The sequence below is a fragment of the Mycteria americana genome, chromosome 22, assembly GCF_035582795.1.
Source record: "Mycteria americana isolate JAX WOST 10 ecotype Jacksonville Zoo and Gardens chromosome 22, USCA_MyAme_1.0, whole genome shotgun sequence".
Taxonomy (NCBI): Eukaryota; Metazoa; Chordata; class Aves; order Ciconiiformes; family Ciconiidae; genus Mycteria; species Mycteria americana.
Window position 1 is genome coordinate 8140022 of NC_134386.1, and position 14883 is coordinate 8154904.

Genomic DNA, 14883 nt, shown 5'->3' on the forward strand with positions numbered 1-14883 from the left:
TTCATCATGCATTTGTAAGAGGCTGTGTCCATGGCTTTTATTGGCAAGAAGAGCTGGTTCTGGGATACATCTGTCAAGATGTATTGGCCTTTCTCTAAAATGGCCTTTCTCTAAAATGATGTGGTGGGCATTATGTTCTTCTGTGAACAGAACCATCCCATTCAACACTTCTACCATCAGAAATGTTACTGATTGTTGGTTCCCTGGAGACACTATAGGTGATCTTGGGAAACTAGATATTTAAGACCAAACAGTAAGTCACAACCTTCACTACACAGAGGACAGCTAAAAGTAGTGATTTAAAAAGAGATCTATAATATCTGTCTGGGGAAATCCCTGAGCTACTGAGCCAACAAGAAAGGAGGCTAGTAACAGAAGAAATAAAGTAGCATTTCTTTTGCATTTATAGCCTTTGCAAGACATTGGCCTGACAGGCAATCTACTGTGTCAAATGGCTCTTAGATTAATCCACTGCAGTGATTCTTCCATATAGCCAAATGTGGTAATCAGGGCAAATTTGGGGATAACTGACCTCCCATGTATCTCTAGCTGTTGTATAGGATGCCCAGGGCAAGGTATGCATGCACACATGCATATGGATGCATTTGCATATAGAGCCATATATGCAAATGCACTTCCATGAAAATCTGCACTTCCAAATACAGAACTGAATGCTCAGTCCTCAGAATAAGAACATGTGTGCTTATTCACATGGAGCCAAAGCTAGGAGTGCAGAGAAGGAATTTTTCATCATAACCTGGGAAAAAATCATCTGAATAGTCCAGTTCCTGGTGCAGTGCCACTCTCTTCTCAGATACAATTGATTATTATGTGCTGCTGCAACATTGCTCTGAGACTCCCCAAACAATATGAGGTATCCAAATGCAATTGAGTTCTGCCTTTCCATGTTAAAATTTTAATTCCTTCAATGCTCGTGCTTCTTCCAAAAAACAACCCCAAACTTCTTTCCCTGGCACTTTCTGCCTGTGGGAGAGACTGAGAAGAAAGGAAGAAAGTAATAGCATGTTCATGGTCTTTGTGTGTGCCTGTGGGGGACTCTGCTGCTGCTGCAGCACCTCTGTGCCCCTTTCCAGGAAAGCCAGCCCAGACTAGTCCTGAGAACTCTGGGATGAGACTTGCCTTGCAGCAACCACAAAAGATCTGCCTGGATTTAAACCCCCTCCTTCCTTTTCTGCCCTGGCCCTGCCTGTGTTTCAAGCACTCTGCCCTTTCCCAGCTCTCTGCTGCTGCAGAAATAGGTGGCCACGTCTGCAGCTGATGGCGAGAGCAATTCCAGCGACAGCTGGTTCCTGGAGGGGTCTGCAGAGCTGCTGACTTGGGTCTGGAAGGATGAAGCAATGTGCTGGAGTCCTGTGAAAGGATACTGCAACACGATATGCTGCAGGTGTCTGCCAGGAGTCTGACGGATCCAGTCCCAAGCATAGCTGCTGTCGGTGATGGGTACACCAGAGATGTGGCAGGTAAGCGTGAGAGACTCTGAGACCTTCCCTAGTGTGGGCCCAGAGGCCTCTGTCTGCACCTGAGAAAGGGCACCTGTAACCCCGGGAGACAAGGATGAACAGGCAGCAACAGCTCAAGCAGTCGCTTCATCTACTCCACCACTTCCCTGGGCTTCTGCTTGTGATCTCTGGCATACAACAACTGCAAATACACATGCTCACAAGCTCTTGCTCCCATTATAGTCTCAGATCTGGAAGAGAAGCACAGAATTCCCCGTTCTCCCAGTGAGCTCCCAAATGACTGTCTGCACTTTCCCTATTTCCTCTGCTTGCTCCTCAGACAGCAAAACTCGTGGGCTGGACTGAGTTGACCTGATCCGTGCCCAAAACCAGAGCAGGGCTATTCACACACCTCACCAGCTGGGCCATGACTGGATACCCACGCTACTGGGAGACGATGGAAACAGCAAAAACGTTTCCAAAGGTGAAGCGGTTTTGGAGTGTGAGAGGAGTGAGGATTGGCGTGAGACATGGGAAGAAGGCAAGCAAAAGGGGTAGAGCTCATATGGGGACAGAAAAATGTAGGACATCCCTGTCAGGACCAAACTGTTTGATGTAACAACATGACTCACTGAGAGCAGCCCTGAACAACTGTGGGACTTGCCTCCCTTCCACCCCTGAAGCCCAGAGCAGCTGCAAACACACATGCTCACAAGCTCTTGCTCCCATTATAGTCTCAGATCTGGGAGAGAAGCACACAAAAAGAAACAAACAACTCAGAACTTCACCATAGGAAAAAGGAAGGCAGACTGGCTGGAAAGTAGCTTTGCTTTCCAATGCAGAGTCCTACACCTCAGGAGGAATAACTCCACACACCAATATAGGCTGGAGGACTGCTGGCTGGGAAGCAACAGTTCAGGAAACAGCCTAGGGGTTCTGGTCGACACAGAGTTAGCCAGCATGTGCCCTTGTGGAATAGAAGACTAATGGTTTCCTGGTTTTCCTCCATTAGGAGGAGTTTTGGAAGCCGGTCAAAGGGATAATCCTTCCCCTCTACTCAGCACTGGTGAGGCCACAACTGGAGTACTGGCTCAAGTTCTAGGCTCCCCACTACAAGAGAGACATGGACATACTGGAGAGAATCCGGCAAAGGGCCACAAAGATTATGAAAGGTACTGGAGCATCTCTCATATGAAAGAAGGCTGAGAGAGCTGGGAATGTTTACCATCAAGAAAAGACAGCTCAGGGAGGTTCTCATCAATGTATTGAAATACCTGATGGGATGGTGCAAAGACAATGGGACCAGACTCTTTTAAGTGGTGGCCAGTGACTGGAAAAGAGGCAACAGGCACAAACTGAAACACAGGAGGATCTGTCTGAAAATAAGGAAACACTTTTTCACTCCGAGGGTGATTGAGCACTGGCCCGAATTGCCCAGAGAGGTTGTAGAGTCTCCCTCCTTGGGGATATTCAAAGCCATCTAGACATGGGCCTGGGCCACCAGCTCTAGGTGGCCCTGCTTGAGCAGGAGGGTTGGACCTTCCCGATGAGTTCCACAAACAGCTTTTTACAGGAGTGTTGAGGAAAACTTACTTTCCTCTTTTGGCTTCAAGTTTCAAAGCTGGAAGGCAAGAGAGAAATATGCAAGTGATACAAAAGTAATATGTGTGGGTAAAAAAGAAGCACACAAAGGACTTGGGAAAGCTATTCAGCATCGTTGTTTGCTGTATTTACAGGGTCTGCTGTATTTAAGGTGTATGGTCCTCTGTTAGATCTTATGGTGTATTCTTCTTCTGTGAAGTTCAGACACAGGTACATTCTTATGCGACAAGGTTGCACAACTGCTTACACAAACACAGAGCCTGGCTTTGGAAGGATGGGGAAATTATTCCCATTTGACCAGTTGACGTCCTGTAGCCTGAAAGGCCTACTGCTGGCCACAGCTTGTTGCTGGAGGCAGGGTTCCTGGAGACAGTGGAGGGGAGGGGATGAGAGGGGAGGAGAGGGAATTCAATTGGGAAATGATTGGTAGAGGCTCTCCCTTTCCCATTCACAGCCACCCAAAGGCCACTGCGGGAGGACTGCAGGGAATACTTGGCAGCACGTTGGCAGCAAATGAGGTCAGGAGGAAAGACTAGAGGTCCTCTAGTGTCAGAAGCCCAAGGATGCAAGAGTACTCCCAAAGCACTTCCAGACCCCAAAGCTGTCTCTTAAAAGCTCTGTCTGGGCACGACGCTGTCCTTACAGGCTTCCCAGAAAGGGTGTTAGAAAGGGGGAGCAGAAGAGGTGCCAGTTTTGCTCACAGGATGGTAGAAGAGTTGAGGCTGTAATGGACCTCCAGAAAAGGTCTAGTTTAACCCTCCTGCCATCTCACCTTGTGAGCCGTCTCCTTTTACCAGTGAGAGCAAAGCAGTGATGGGACAGCCCTGCTCTTGTTTCAGTTGCATTTCAGGGTGATGAGATCCAAGTGACGAGGTCAGCAGTGTGGTGGCGAGCAAGGGACTCGGGTATATTGCAATGTATTACAACTCCAACACCTGCTATATTTATGTGGCCTGGTACCAGTGGTACCACCGGTACCAGTAATGTCCCGGTGGGCCCCTGCAGTGCTTGCTGCAGAGCAAGGGCCGGGGAGGCTCCTACAGCCACACAGCCCCTTTTGCCCGCAAGAGGTTTTCCTGCCAGGATGACAAGAGCTCTGGGACACTGATCATCAGCGGGCTGGAGCTGGGGGACAGTGCGCTCTATGACTGCACCCTGCAGGGACCACAGTGAGAGACACCTGGGGGGTGCCCCAACAACATCAGCTTCCTCCTCTCCTACTCTCCCCTCCTGCATGTTCACGGGGGTCACAGCCCATCTCAGTGGTGAGTCCGTGAGTGGACTGTGCCTGGGGTCAGAGAGAGGGGGATCTCATTGTGCCTGGGTGCTGTCAGTGGTCCAGAGATCATAGAATCATAGAATCAGTAAGGTTGGAAAAGACCTCTAAGATCACCTAGTCCAACTGTCAACCCAACACCTCCATGCCTACTAAACCATGTCCTGAAGTGCCACATCTACACGTTTTTTTAACTCCTCCAGCAATGGTGACTCCACCACCTCTCTGGGCAGCCTGTTCCAATGCTTGACCACCCTTTCAGTAAAGAAATTTTTCCTAATATCCAATCTAAACCTCCTCTGGCACCACTTGAGGCCATTTCCTCTTGTTCCTATCTCTAGTTACTTGGAGAAGAGACTGACACCCACCCCTCTACAACCTCCTTTCAGGTAGTTGTAGAGAGCGATAAGGTCTCAGCCTTAGCCTCAGCCTCTGCTTCTCCAGGCTAAACAACCCCAGTTCCCTCAGCCGCTCCTCATAAGACTTGTTCTCCAGACCCTTCACCAGCTTTGTTGCCCTTCTCTGGACACGCTCCAGCAACTTAATGTCCTTCTTGTAGTGAGGGGCCCAAAACTGAACACAGTATTCGAGGTGTGGCCTCACCAATGCCGAGTAGAGGGGGATGATCACTTCCCTACTCCTGCTGGCCACACTGCTTCTGATACAAGCCAGGATGCTACTGGCCTTCTTGACCACTTGGGCACACTGCCAGCTCATGTTGAGCCAGCTGTCAACCAGCACCCCCAGGTCCTTTTCTGCCAGGCAGCTTTACAGCCACTCTTCCCCAAGCCTGTAGCGTTGCATGGGGTTGTTGTGACCCAAGTGCAGGCCCCAGCACTGAGCCTTGTTTACCTCATACCACTAGCCTCGGCCCATAGATCCAGCCTGCCCAGATCCCTCTGCAGAGCCTTCCTCCCCTCAGATAGATACTCCTGCCCATCTTGGTGTCATCTGCAAACTTAACTGAGGGTGCACTCAATCCCCTCATCCAGATCATTGATAAAGATACTAAACAAGACTGGCCCCGGTACTGAGCCCTGGGGAACACCGCTTGTGACCGGCCACTAACTGGATTTAACTCCATTCACCACAACTCTTTGGGCCCAGTCATCCATCCAGTTTTTTACCCAGCAAAGAGTACACCTGGCCAAGCCATGTGCAGCCAGTTTCTCCAGGAGAATGCTGGGGGAGACAGTGTCAAAGGCTTTACTAAAGTCTAAGTAGATAACACCTACAGCATTTCCCTCATCCACTAGGAGGGTCACCTGGTTGTACAAGGAGACCAGGTTTGTCAGGCAGGACCTGCCTTTCATAAATGCATACTGGCTGGGCCTGAACACCTGGTTGTCTTGTACATGCCATGTGATGGCACTCAGGATGATCTGCTCCATAATTTTCCACAGTACCGAGGTCAGGCTGAGAGGCCTGTAGTTCCCTGGATCCTCTTTCCGTCCCTTCTTGTAGATGGGCGTCACATTTGCTAACCTCCAGTCGACTGGGACCTCCCCAGTTATCCAGGACTGCTGATACAGGATTGAAAGAAGCTTGGTGAGCACTTCCACCAGCTCCCTCAGTACCCTTGCGTGGACCCCATCCAGCCCCATAGACTTGTGCGTGTCTAAGTGGTGTAGCAGGTTGCTAACCACTTCCCCTTGGATTATGGGGGCTTCCTTCTGCTCCCTGTCTCTGTCTTCCAGTTCAGGGGGCTGGGTACATGGAGAACAACTGGTCTTACTATTAAAGACTGAGTCAAAGAAGGCATTAAGTACCTCAGCCGTTTCCTCATCCTTTGTCACTATGGTTCCCCCCACATCCAATAAAGGATGGAGATTCTCCTTACCCTCCTTTTGTCGCTAATGTACTTATAGCAACATCTTTTATTGCCTTTTACAGCAGTAGCCAGATTAAGTTCTAGCTGGGCTTTGGCCCTTCTAATTTTCTCTCTGCATAACCTCATGACATCTTTGTAGTCCTCCTGAGTTCCCTGCCCCTCCTTCCAAAGGTCATAAACTCTCCTTTTTTTCCTGAGTTCCAGCAAAAGCTCCCTGTTCAGCCAGGCCAGTCTTCTTCCCCGCCAGCTTGTCTTTCAGCACATGGGGACGGCCTGCCCCTGCACCTTTAAGATTTCCTTCTTAAATAATGTCCAGCCTTCCTGGACTCTTTTGCCCTTCAGGACTGCTTCCCAAGGGACTCTGCCAACCAGTCTCCTAAACAGGCCAAAGTCTGCCCGCCAGAAGTTCAAGGTAGCAGTTCTGCTCACCCCCCTCCTTACTTCTCCAAGAATTGAAAACTCTATCATTTCATGATCGCTATGCCCAAGACAGCCTCCAACCATCACATCACCCACAAGTCCTTCTCTGTTCACAAAAAACAGGTCCAACGGAGTGCCTTCCCTACTTGGCTCACTCACCAGCTGTGTCAGGAAGTTATCTTCCATGCATTCCAGGAACCTCCTAGACTGTTTCCTCTCTGCTGTGCTGTATTTCCAGCAGACATCTGGTAAGTTGAAGTCCCCCCATGAGAACAAGGGCTAGCAATTGTGAGACTTGTCCCAGCTGCTTATAGAATATTTTGTCTGCCTCTTCATCCTGGTTGGGTGGTCTGTAACAGACTCCCACCATGATAGCTGCCTTGTTGGCCTTCCCCCTGATTCTTACCCATAGACACTCCACCCTATCGTCACCATCATTAAGCTCTAGACAATCAAAACACTCCCTAACACACAGGGCTACCCCACTGCCTCTACTTCCTTGTCTATCCCTTCCGAAGAGTTTATAGCCATGCATTGCAGCACTCCAGTTGTGTGAGTCATCCCACTATGTTTCCGTAATGGCAACTATATCATAGTTTTCCTGCTGCACAATGGCTTCCAGCTCCTCCTGTTTGTTCCCCATGCTGCGTGCATTGGTGTAGATGCACTTCAGTTGGGCTATTGATCCCACCACCTTTTCCCACCACCGTTTTGGGGGAAAAAACCCTAATTCCTATGTGACCATTCTCAGGTGCTTCCATGGTTTCTAACACATCCATAACCCTTGCGTCTTTGCTGCTGCATGGATCTCCATCCCCTGCCTCCACTGAGACAGCAGACCGAAGGACCTCGCTTAGCATTGGTGTGCCTCAAACATTGGTGTGCCACCCCCAGGCTTACCTCTATCTAGCCTGGTTTTATCCCTTTCCCCCTTCAAATCTAGTTTAAATCTCTTTCAATGAGCCCTGCAAACTCCTGTGCAAAGATCCTTTTCCCCCTTTGAGACAGGTGTACCCCATCTGTTGCCAGCAGGCCTGGTGTCATGTAAACTGGCCCATGATCAAAACCCCCAAAATTCTGCCAGTGACACCAGGCTCAGAGCCAGGTATTCATCTGCTGACTCTTCCTGTTTCTTCCCTCATCATTCCCTGCAACTGGAAGGATAGAGGAGAACACTGCTTGTGCTCCTGATCCCTTAACCAGTCGTCCCAAGGCCCTGAAGTCTCTCTTGATTGCCCTTGGACTTCTAGTTGCAACTTCATTGCTGCCTACCTGAAAAATCAGTAATGGATAATAATCTGAGGGCCGTAGCAGGGTAGGAAGTTTTCTCTTCACATCTTTAATCCAGGCGCCAGGGAGGCAGCAGACTTCCCTAAGAAGTGGGTCTGGTCTGCATATTGGGCCTTTCTGTTCCCTTCAGAAGGGAGTCTCCTATGACAATGACCCATCTATTTTTCTTTATAGAAGCAGTTTTGACTCAGGGCATAGGCCAACTTAACCTTGGTGACACCTCCAAGGTAGATGAACCATCGTCCTTGTTATTGTTCGGTTCCACTTGCCGAGCCTCATACCTATTATGCAAGGGCATCTGAGAAGGTGGGGTAGTCACAGAAGAGATGCACCTGCTGTGCCAGGCAGGAACTTGTCTCCATTGCCCCTTATCCCTTAAGTCACTGTGTTCAGCCAGGCAGAGAGAGGATAAGCAGTCCTCCGTATCATGCGTCCTGTCTGCCTGTTGGGCCTGTCTCAGGGAAGGTAGGGTGTGATTCCAGCAGTCTCTCTCTCTCTCTCATTCTCCCTGATACTCCTCAACCTAGTCACCTCCTCCCAGAGCTCTGTCACTAAGTGGAGAAGTTTCTCTACCTGGGTGCACCTCCCACAGGTGTGCTCACTGCTGCCATCCAATACTGGCACACCCTGCAGCCTGACACTTGGGTGGGAGCATGTTCCCACCAGAGCTCTGTCTGGGAAGCTGCATCAGTCGTGGTGGGTGCAGAGCTTAGAGAGGCCATGGCTTTCTGCCGGGTGGATACGATTGCTGGTAGAGCTGCCAGAGCTTCAGCGCCTGCCACATGAACTGCCGTGCCATGCCCTGGTCGCCAGCGCTCCCTAAGGGCTCCTTTTATATGTGTGTGGGGCCTTGGCCCCCGTTGTTCCTGGCCCTGCCCAGGTCTCGTCAGCCGCTGTCGGGCAAGCTGCGGGCTCCTGGTGGCGCTCTCGGCGCCCCCTGAAATTCCCCTGGTTCAGGAATCCCCTCTGTGTACCATGCTGAAAAGCACTTGTGCACTCGTGGGTGCACCATATCAGTTCCCATAGAGTTGTCCCCCTTCAGGTTCTTTAACTATGCGTTGACATTATCCTCCTCCACTGACATAAGTCTTCCTGGCTCTGGACACTCTGAATGGTCTCAGGGACCTGTGTGAGAGACTGAAAGAGTTAATGTCTCAAACATTGTGGCGATTTGAGGCGCTATTTGCATGGCGACAGCAGGTCTGCGAGCATGGGGTGGGGGAGAGCAAGAGCGGGATGTGGAGAGCGCGTCGGAGGATGCGCGGTTCCAGGTTCTGCCAAACCTGACCATGTATGGACAGCGGTCATCTGAGAAAGGGGCTTGCAACCGCGCCAGAGACCCCTCACAACCACCCCCCTCCCCCAGCGCCTGCGCAGAAGATTGAGAACGTTCTAGAACAAGAACCATGTAAGCCCTGAAGGGGCGTACCTGGAGGCGGGGATTAGCCAATAAAAGGCTTGGCCCCACCCCCCCCCCCACCCCCCGGGAAGCGCGCGCACGCCCACCACTGGAGGATTGCCACGTGTGTCATCGTCATCGCGGGATCCAAGGGTGGTGATACTTTTTCTTTCTCTTTTCTCCTCTCTCCTTCTTTCCTTTTCTTGCTTCTCTTCTCTTTTCCTCTGCTTTTCCAATATATATATGCAAGTTTGGGATCGGGAAGCCCGCAAAATAGCTCCATTGCCAAATCGCCTTTGTTCGTTCGTTAAACTCGTCAGGTCGTGAAGTTTGTCCGTCTGTGGAATTCGCCAGTTAATAAAGTTGCTGGCCAGACTGTTCCTCTGGGTCATTGTCGTGACTCTGCCGACCACGCGGCTCTGCCGAGCAGAGATCTGCTTTTGTCGGTACACAAACAGTCGGGGAATCGAAAAGATTCACTCATCTCGCAACCCACCGAGTGGGACGAGACAACCTGGGATTCCTGAAAGCCAGTATTACCAGTAAAGACTGAGCCAAAGAAAGCACTGAGTGCCTCAGTCACCTCAGTGTCTTTTGTCTCCAGCTCCCTGGCCCCAATTAAGCAGTGGGCCCACATTTTCCCTAATCCTTCTTTGCCTAATAATGTACCTCTTGAAGCCTTTCTTGTTACCATTCACTTGCCTCACCAGAATCAGCTCCAGATGGGCTTTGGCTTTCCTAAACCTAACCCTGCGTGATCAGACAGGGTCTCTAGATCCCTCCCAGATCACCTTTGCTTGACTTTCTGCTTTGTCAAGATGAACCATTCTTGAGCTTGAAGGAAGTGATCTCTGAAAATCAAGCAGCTCTCCTAGACCTCTCCTCTGTCCAGGACCCATGGGATCCTGCCAAGTAAATTCCCAATGAGCCTAAAGTCCAGGTCTTCTGTCCCGCCAGCAGACATTTGGCATGGTTCAAGTCCCCCATGAGTACCAGGGCCAGTGAACGTGAGGCTTCTTACAGCTGTCTGAAGAAGGCCTTATCTACTTTTTCTTCCTGATCAGGTGATCTCTAGTAGCTACCCACCACAATGTCACCCATGCTGACCTGTCTCTAATTCTGACCCATATGCTATCCGCTGGCTCATTGTACATCCCAAAGCAGAGCTCCATGCATTCCAGCTGTTCTGTCACAGAAAGGGCCTCCTCACCCTCCCAGCCTGTCTTTCCTAAACAGCCTGGCTTCATCCACTACAGTACTTTAAGCTACCCCACCACATCTCCATGACCCTGTAGCTCTGCAACCAAGCCATGAAGGAAAAACTGGGCCATGCTGGAGAGGAACCCAGGCAATGTGCACTAACCTGCACTTCCCCTTACAGCCTCTGAAGTTCCCATAATAGAAACATAGAATCACAGAACAGCCCTGGTTCAAAGGGACTTCAGAAGATCATCTCATCCAATCTCTCATAGGGAAGAGCTTATCTTGCACCCTGTCCATTTCCATCTTGAAATACCTCCAGTGATGGGGACTCTACTACAGCCCTGGGGAGGTTGTTCCAGTGAATGATTGTTCTCACTGTAAAAAGTTTCTTTCTTAGATCAACATGAACCTCTCCCAGTGCAACTTGTACCTGCTGCCCCTTGTCTTCTCCATGTGGCTCCTTGTGAAGACAGAGTCTCTGTCCTTTTTGTAGCCGCCCTTTAAGTACTGGCATGCTGTGATGAGGTTCCCCCTAAGCCTTCTCTTCTCCAGGGAGAAAAGACCTAACTCGTTCCGTCTTTCCTCATAGGGCAGGTTCTCCAGCCCTTTGATCATCTTCGTGGCCCTTCTTTGGACCCTCATGCTTTGGGTCTTAGATTTGTTCTTATTTCTTATTATCCTACTCTGATTTGATTGGCAATAAATAAATTAACTTCCCCAATTCAAGTCTGTTTTGCCTGTGACGATAGTTGCTCAGTCATCTCACTGTGCTTATCTCGACTCATAAGCCTTTCATTGTACTTTTTCCCCCTGTCCAGTTGAGGAGGGGGACTGATAGAGCGGCTTGGTGGGCACCTGGTTGCCAGCCAAGGTCAACCCACCACACCTAGTCTACTTCTTTGGAAGCAGATCACGTGATCTGTAGCAGCCACCCGCCACAATGTCACCCACGCTGACCTGCCCTCTGTCTTTCCTAAACAGCCTGGCTCCATCCACTACAGTACTCCTGTAAGCGACCGCACCCCATCTCCATGATCCCATAGCTCTACAACCAAGCCACGGAGGAAGAACTGGGCCATGCTGGACAGGAGCCCAGGCAACGTGCAATAACCTGCACTTCACCATACAGCCTCTCAAGTTCCCACAGTAGATCCACCTGCAACATAAATGGTCTCAGTCCTTCAACCACACTTCCCTTCACTGCCTCGTACTGCAAGCACGCCAAAGGTCTGTTTCCTGCACCTGCCATTGTGTGACACCAACCTCTGGTTAGTGTCTGCTGGAAAGAAACACTCAGAAGTCTGTACTCTCTGGCAGTCGGTTTTTGGTCCACTCTGCTGCAGAGCTGCTCCAGGGTGAGCCCAGCACCACAGTAATACACGGCTTCATCCCCTTGCTTTGCTGCCTGAATCTGCAGTGTGAATCTGTTCTGGGAGCTCTCCACTGTTCCCTTAAAGCGATCCTGGAAACCTTCTCCATAGGCATCACCCTCCCGGTAAATCCAGTCCAGAGTGCCACGTGGCCGCTGCCGGTACCAGAACATGTAGTAGCTGCTCATACTGTCTCCACTCATGCTGCACTGGAAGGTGACTCCATCTCCCTCTCGCACAGCCAGTTCCCCGATGTGTTGCTCCAGGGCCACCTGGCCAGTGACTGCTGCAGAGAGGAAGAACAAGCCATTGTCACTCCAAGATTCAGCAAAGGTTAGAGCAACGCTGGTGGGGGCATTGCGATGGCCATGGACTAGTGGGAGCACTACATCCTTCTCTCTAAACCCTGCTGACAAATGTGGGAAGAGGAATAGAGCTGGGCTCATGAGGAAGGAGACACCACATTTCCCTCCCTTTTCCTGATTTTCCCTTTTGAAGCAGGAAGGTTTTGCACCATGGGGGACAAATCCCGTTGTCTTTGCCAAGCTGGGATGCTGAGGAACCCACTCTCCTGTCCCTGAAACTGTTCTGAAAGAGCACAGGAGGGACAAGGACCTCTCACAGGCAAGTGGGACTTGGGCCCTACACTGCCATCCTCAACCTGGTCTTTGCAAGACAGGTTACAGTGCCCCATGAGCAGAGTGTCCATTCCAAAAGCAAAGCTTTAAGGCCCCAAGGTGTGGGAGAAGCAGGCAGGTGCCCTGCCTGTGCCCACACAGCAGAGGAGGCAGGCTGGATGGAGGTGCCTAACTCACGGCTAGTAGAGGAGGAGGGCTGTTCCCACTGTGCTCTGCAGGGATGGCTGGGGAGGTAGAACCGGGGACACGTCAGGCTGCAAGCGGTCAGCACAGCTCCACAGAGCCATGCAGAGCACAGGGGCACGCTCTGTTCCGGGGGGGCATCACCCCTTCCTCTCACTTACCTACAATGGGCAATAAGCCCATGCACAGGCCAGTCCACATGGCCAGGCCCGCTCTGTCTCACCTCTCTCCACCTTCTCTCTGCCTGCACAGCAGCTCTGCCCACATCTTCCCTGTGTGTGCCTCTGTCACTGCAGTCACTCCTAGTCCCTCCTACTCACTCCCTCGGTCTATGACAACAGTGAAGGCGAGAGGCGGGGGCTGGAGGAGCAGAAGAAGCTGAAGCTGTTGGTGCACTCCCGGGTGTCTCTCACCCTGCAGGGTGCAATAACGGAGCCGCTTGCTTGGCAGGAAAACCTCTGGTGGGCAAAAGGTGACGTGTGGCTGTAAGGCCACCCTCGACCTTCCCCCGAGGATGGACTGCAGGGTGCTGCTGGGACTTTGGAGCTGGCCCTGGGGGTGGCAGGTTGTGCTCCCAGTGCTCGCCTGACCCTTGGTGCTGCTGAGCTTCTCCTCCCAGATGGGAGCCCCTGAGCCCAGCTCCGCTTGAACAGGGCACCCCTGTTGCGTTAAGAGTTACTGTCGCATACAAATAGGAGTCTGAGGAGTGGCGGGGGGACGACGACACACCCTCCCGTTGAGTGTGTGTATAGCCACTTATCAGAACCAGAGCCCTCTCAGGGCTTTTGCTAAGGCGACAGCATTAATTTACAATGTTATAAGTCTGGTCGTGTCCAGCGTACTGAACTTCACGATTACGGATTCACTAATAATGCACTTACACCCCCAGTCTAGTCGTGTTGCATGAACTATCACGGCCACATATAAAGAGTCTGGTAGCGTTCAATGAGAACCACCACGGCAAGATCAATGAAGAGTGCAGTTTATTAGCGCAACAGACACACAGGTTCTTTGGATTACTGGTGATAAATTCACTGTCTGCAAAGCACGTGCAAATACCAAGAGTGTGCGTAACACCGCCGGCTACAAACGTGTTAAAAGATAATAAAGTGATTCTATAGAGATTTCTATGTTTCCCAGGGAGGCACTTGGTATAACCAAGTGTTCAAATCTTACCCAAAGGTGTCCCGATGGCAGGGGAAGAGAGGCTCAGCCCGTCGACTGATCCCAAATGTCAGAGTGGTACACGATGGTGTCTTCCCTAACATTCTCTTTCTCTTAAGCTATTTTATACTATTCTTCACCTTTCAGGTGGAGCTTGAGTGACCCTAGTCATACATACCTTTGTTTAGGATTAGTGTAAAGTTTTCTCACTTCACCTTTAAAGGTATAAGCTAGGAAAATTCAGTGCGCAAGCTCAGTGAGGGGTGGTTGCACCTTGGAGGAGGGTAGCTTTTGGGATGGAGGTGTGTTTTGGTATTATAACAATGTTATAATGAGCAAAGTTCACCAGAAGGACAGCATTTCATCAAAAACGTGGCAGGCTGTTGGCCCAGGGTAGTAAATATGCAGCTTATCAGTTCCATGACACCTTTAAGTTCCCCTATTATTGCAGAGCCTGGCCACGGCATCTCCACACCGCTCCACCCTCTGGGCAGCGCCTCTTAGAGTCAGCACACCAGGTTCCCCTGGCGTTACCGACATCTAAGGGTGCAGGCCTAGGGAACTTCCATGGAATGGATGTCAGCCGCATTCCACCTGGGAAGCTTCTTCAATGCTGTGCCTTACCTATCAATTCTAATTTCTAAGTCACCTCAGCAGTAATCCCACAACCCCTACGCAGATGTGCTCCCCACCCTGCTCCCTCCACTTTGGCCCAGCACTCTACTCCTCCACTCGCTCCTTCGTGCTGACCCTTCTCCAGCTGCCGCTTCCCACCAAAGCCCTTCCAGACCACCAAGCAGCAAAGGCAGCAAAGGGCAGGTGAGATCTGGGGTGAAGCTCTGGAGTACGTGTGCAGGCTCAGGCCCCCCAGCTCATCCCCCAAAACTCATGTGCACAGGACTCAGTGGGGATCAGGCTGTTGGGGCTGCTCAGCAGAGCAGCGACACTCCCTCCTCTGCGCTCATCCTACTCAGCAGCAACCCAGAGCTCCCCTACGACCACAGGATGGGACATCTACTGAGCCCTGACACAATGTCACTGTCTTGA

The 14883-nt window shown here is 51.0% G+C and overlaps 1 protein-coding gene and 1 gene segment (V, D, J or C); both read right to left on the reverse strand.

Moving 5' to 3' along the window:
* LOC142419578 (M1-specific T cell receptor alpha chain-like) overlaps window positions 1-14883 on the reverse strand; it is a 394724-nt gene that overhangs the window by 66490 nt on the left and 313351 nt on the right. The window lies entirely within an intron of this gene.
* On the reverse strand, window positions 11193-13238 carry LOC142419579 (Ig heavy chain V region 3-like). The segment is given in 2 exon segments: window positions 11193-12137; window positions 12834-13238. Coding segments are annotated over 2 exon segments (651 nt in total).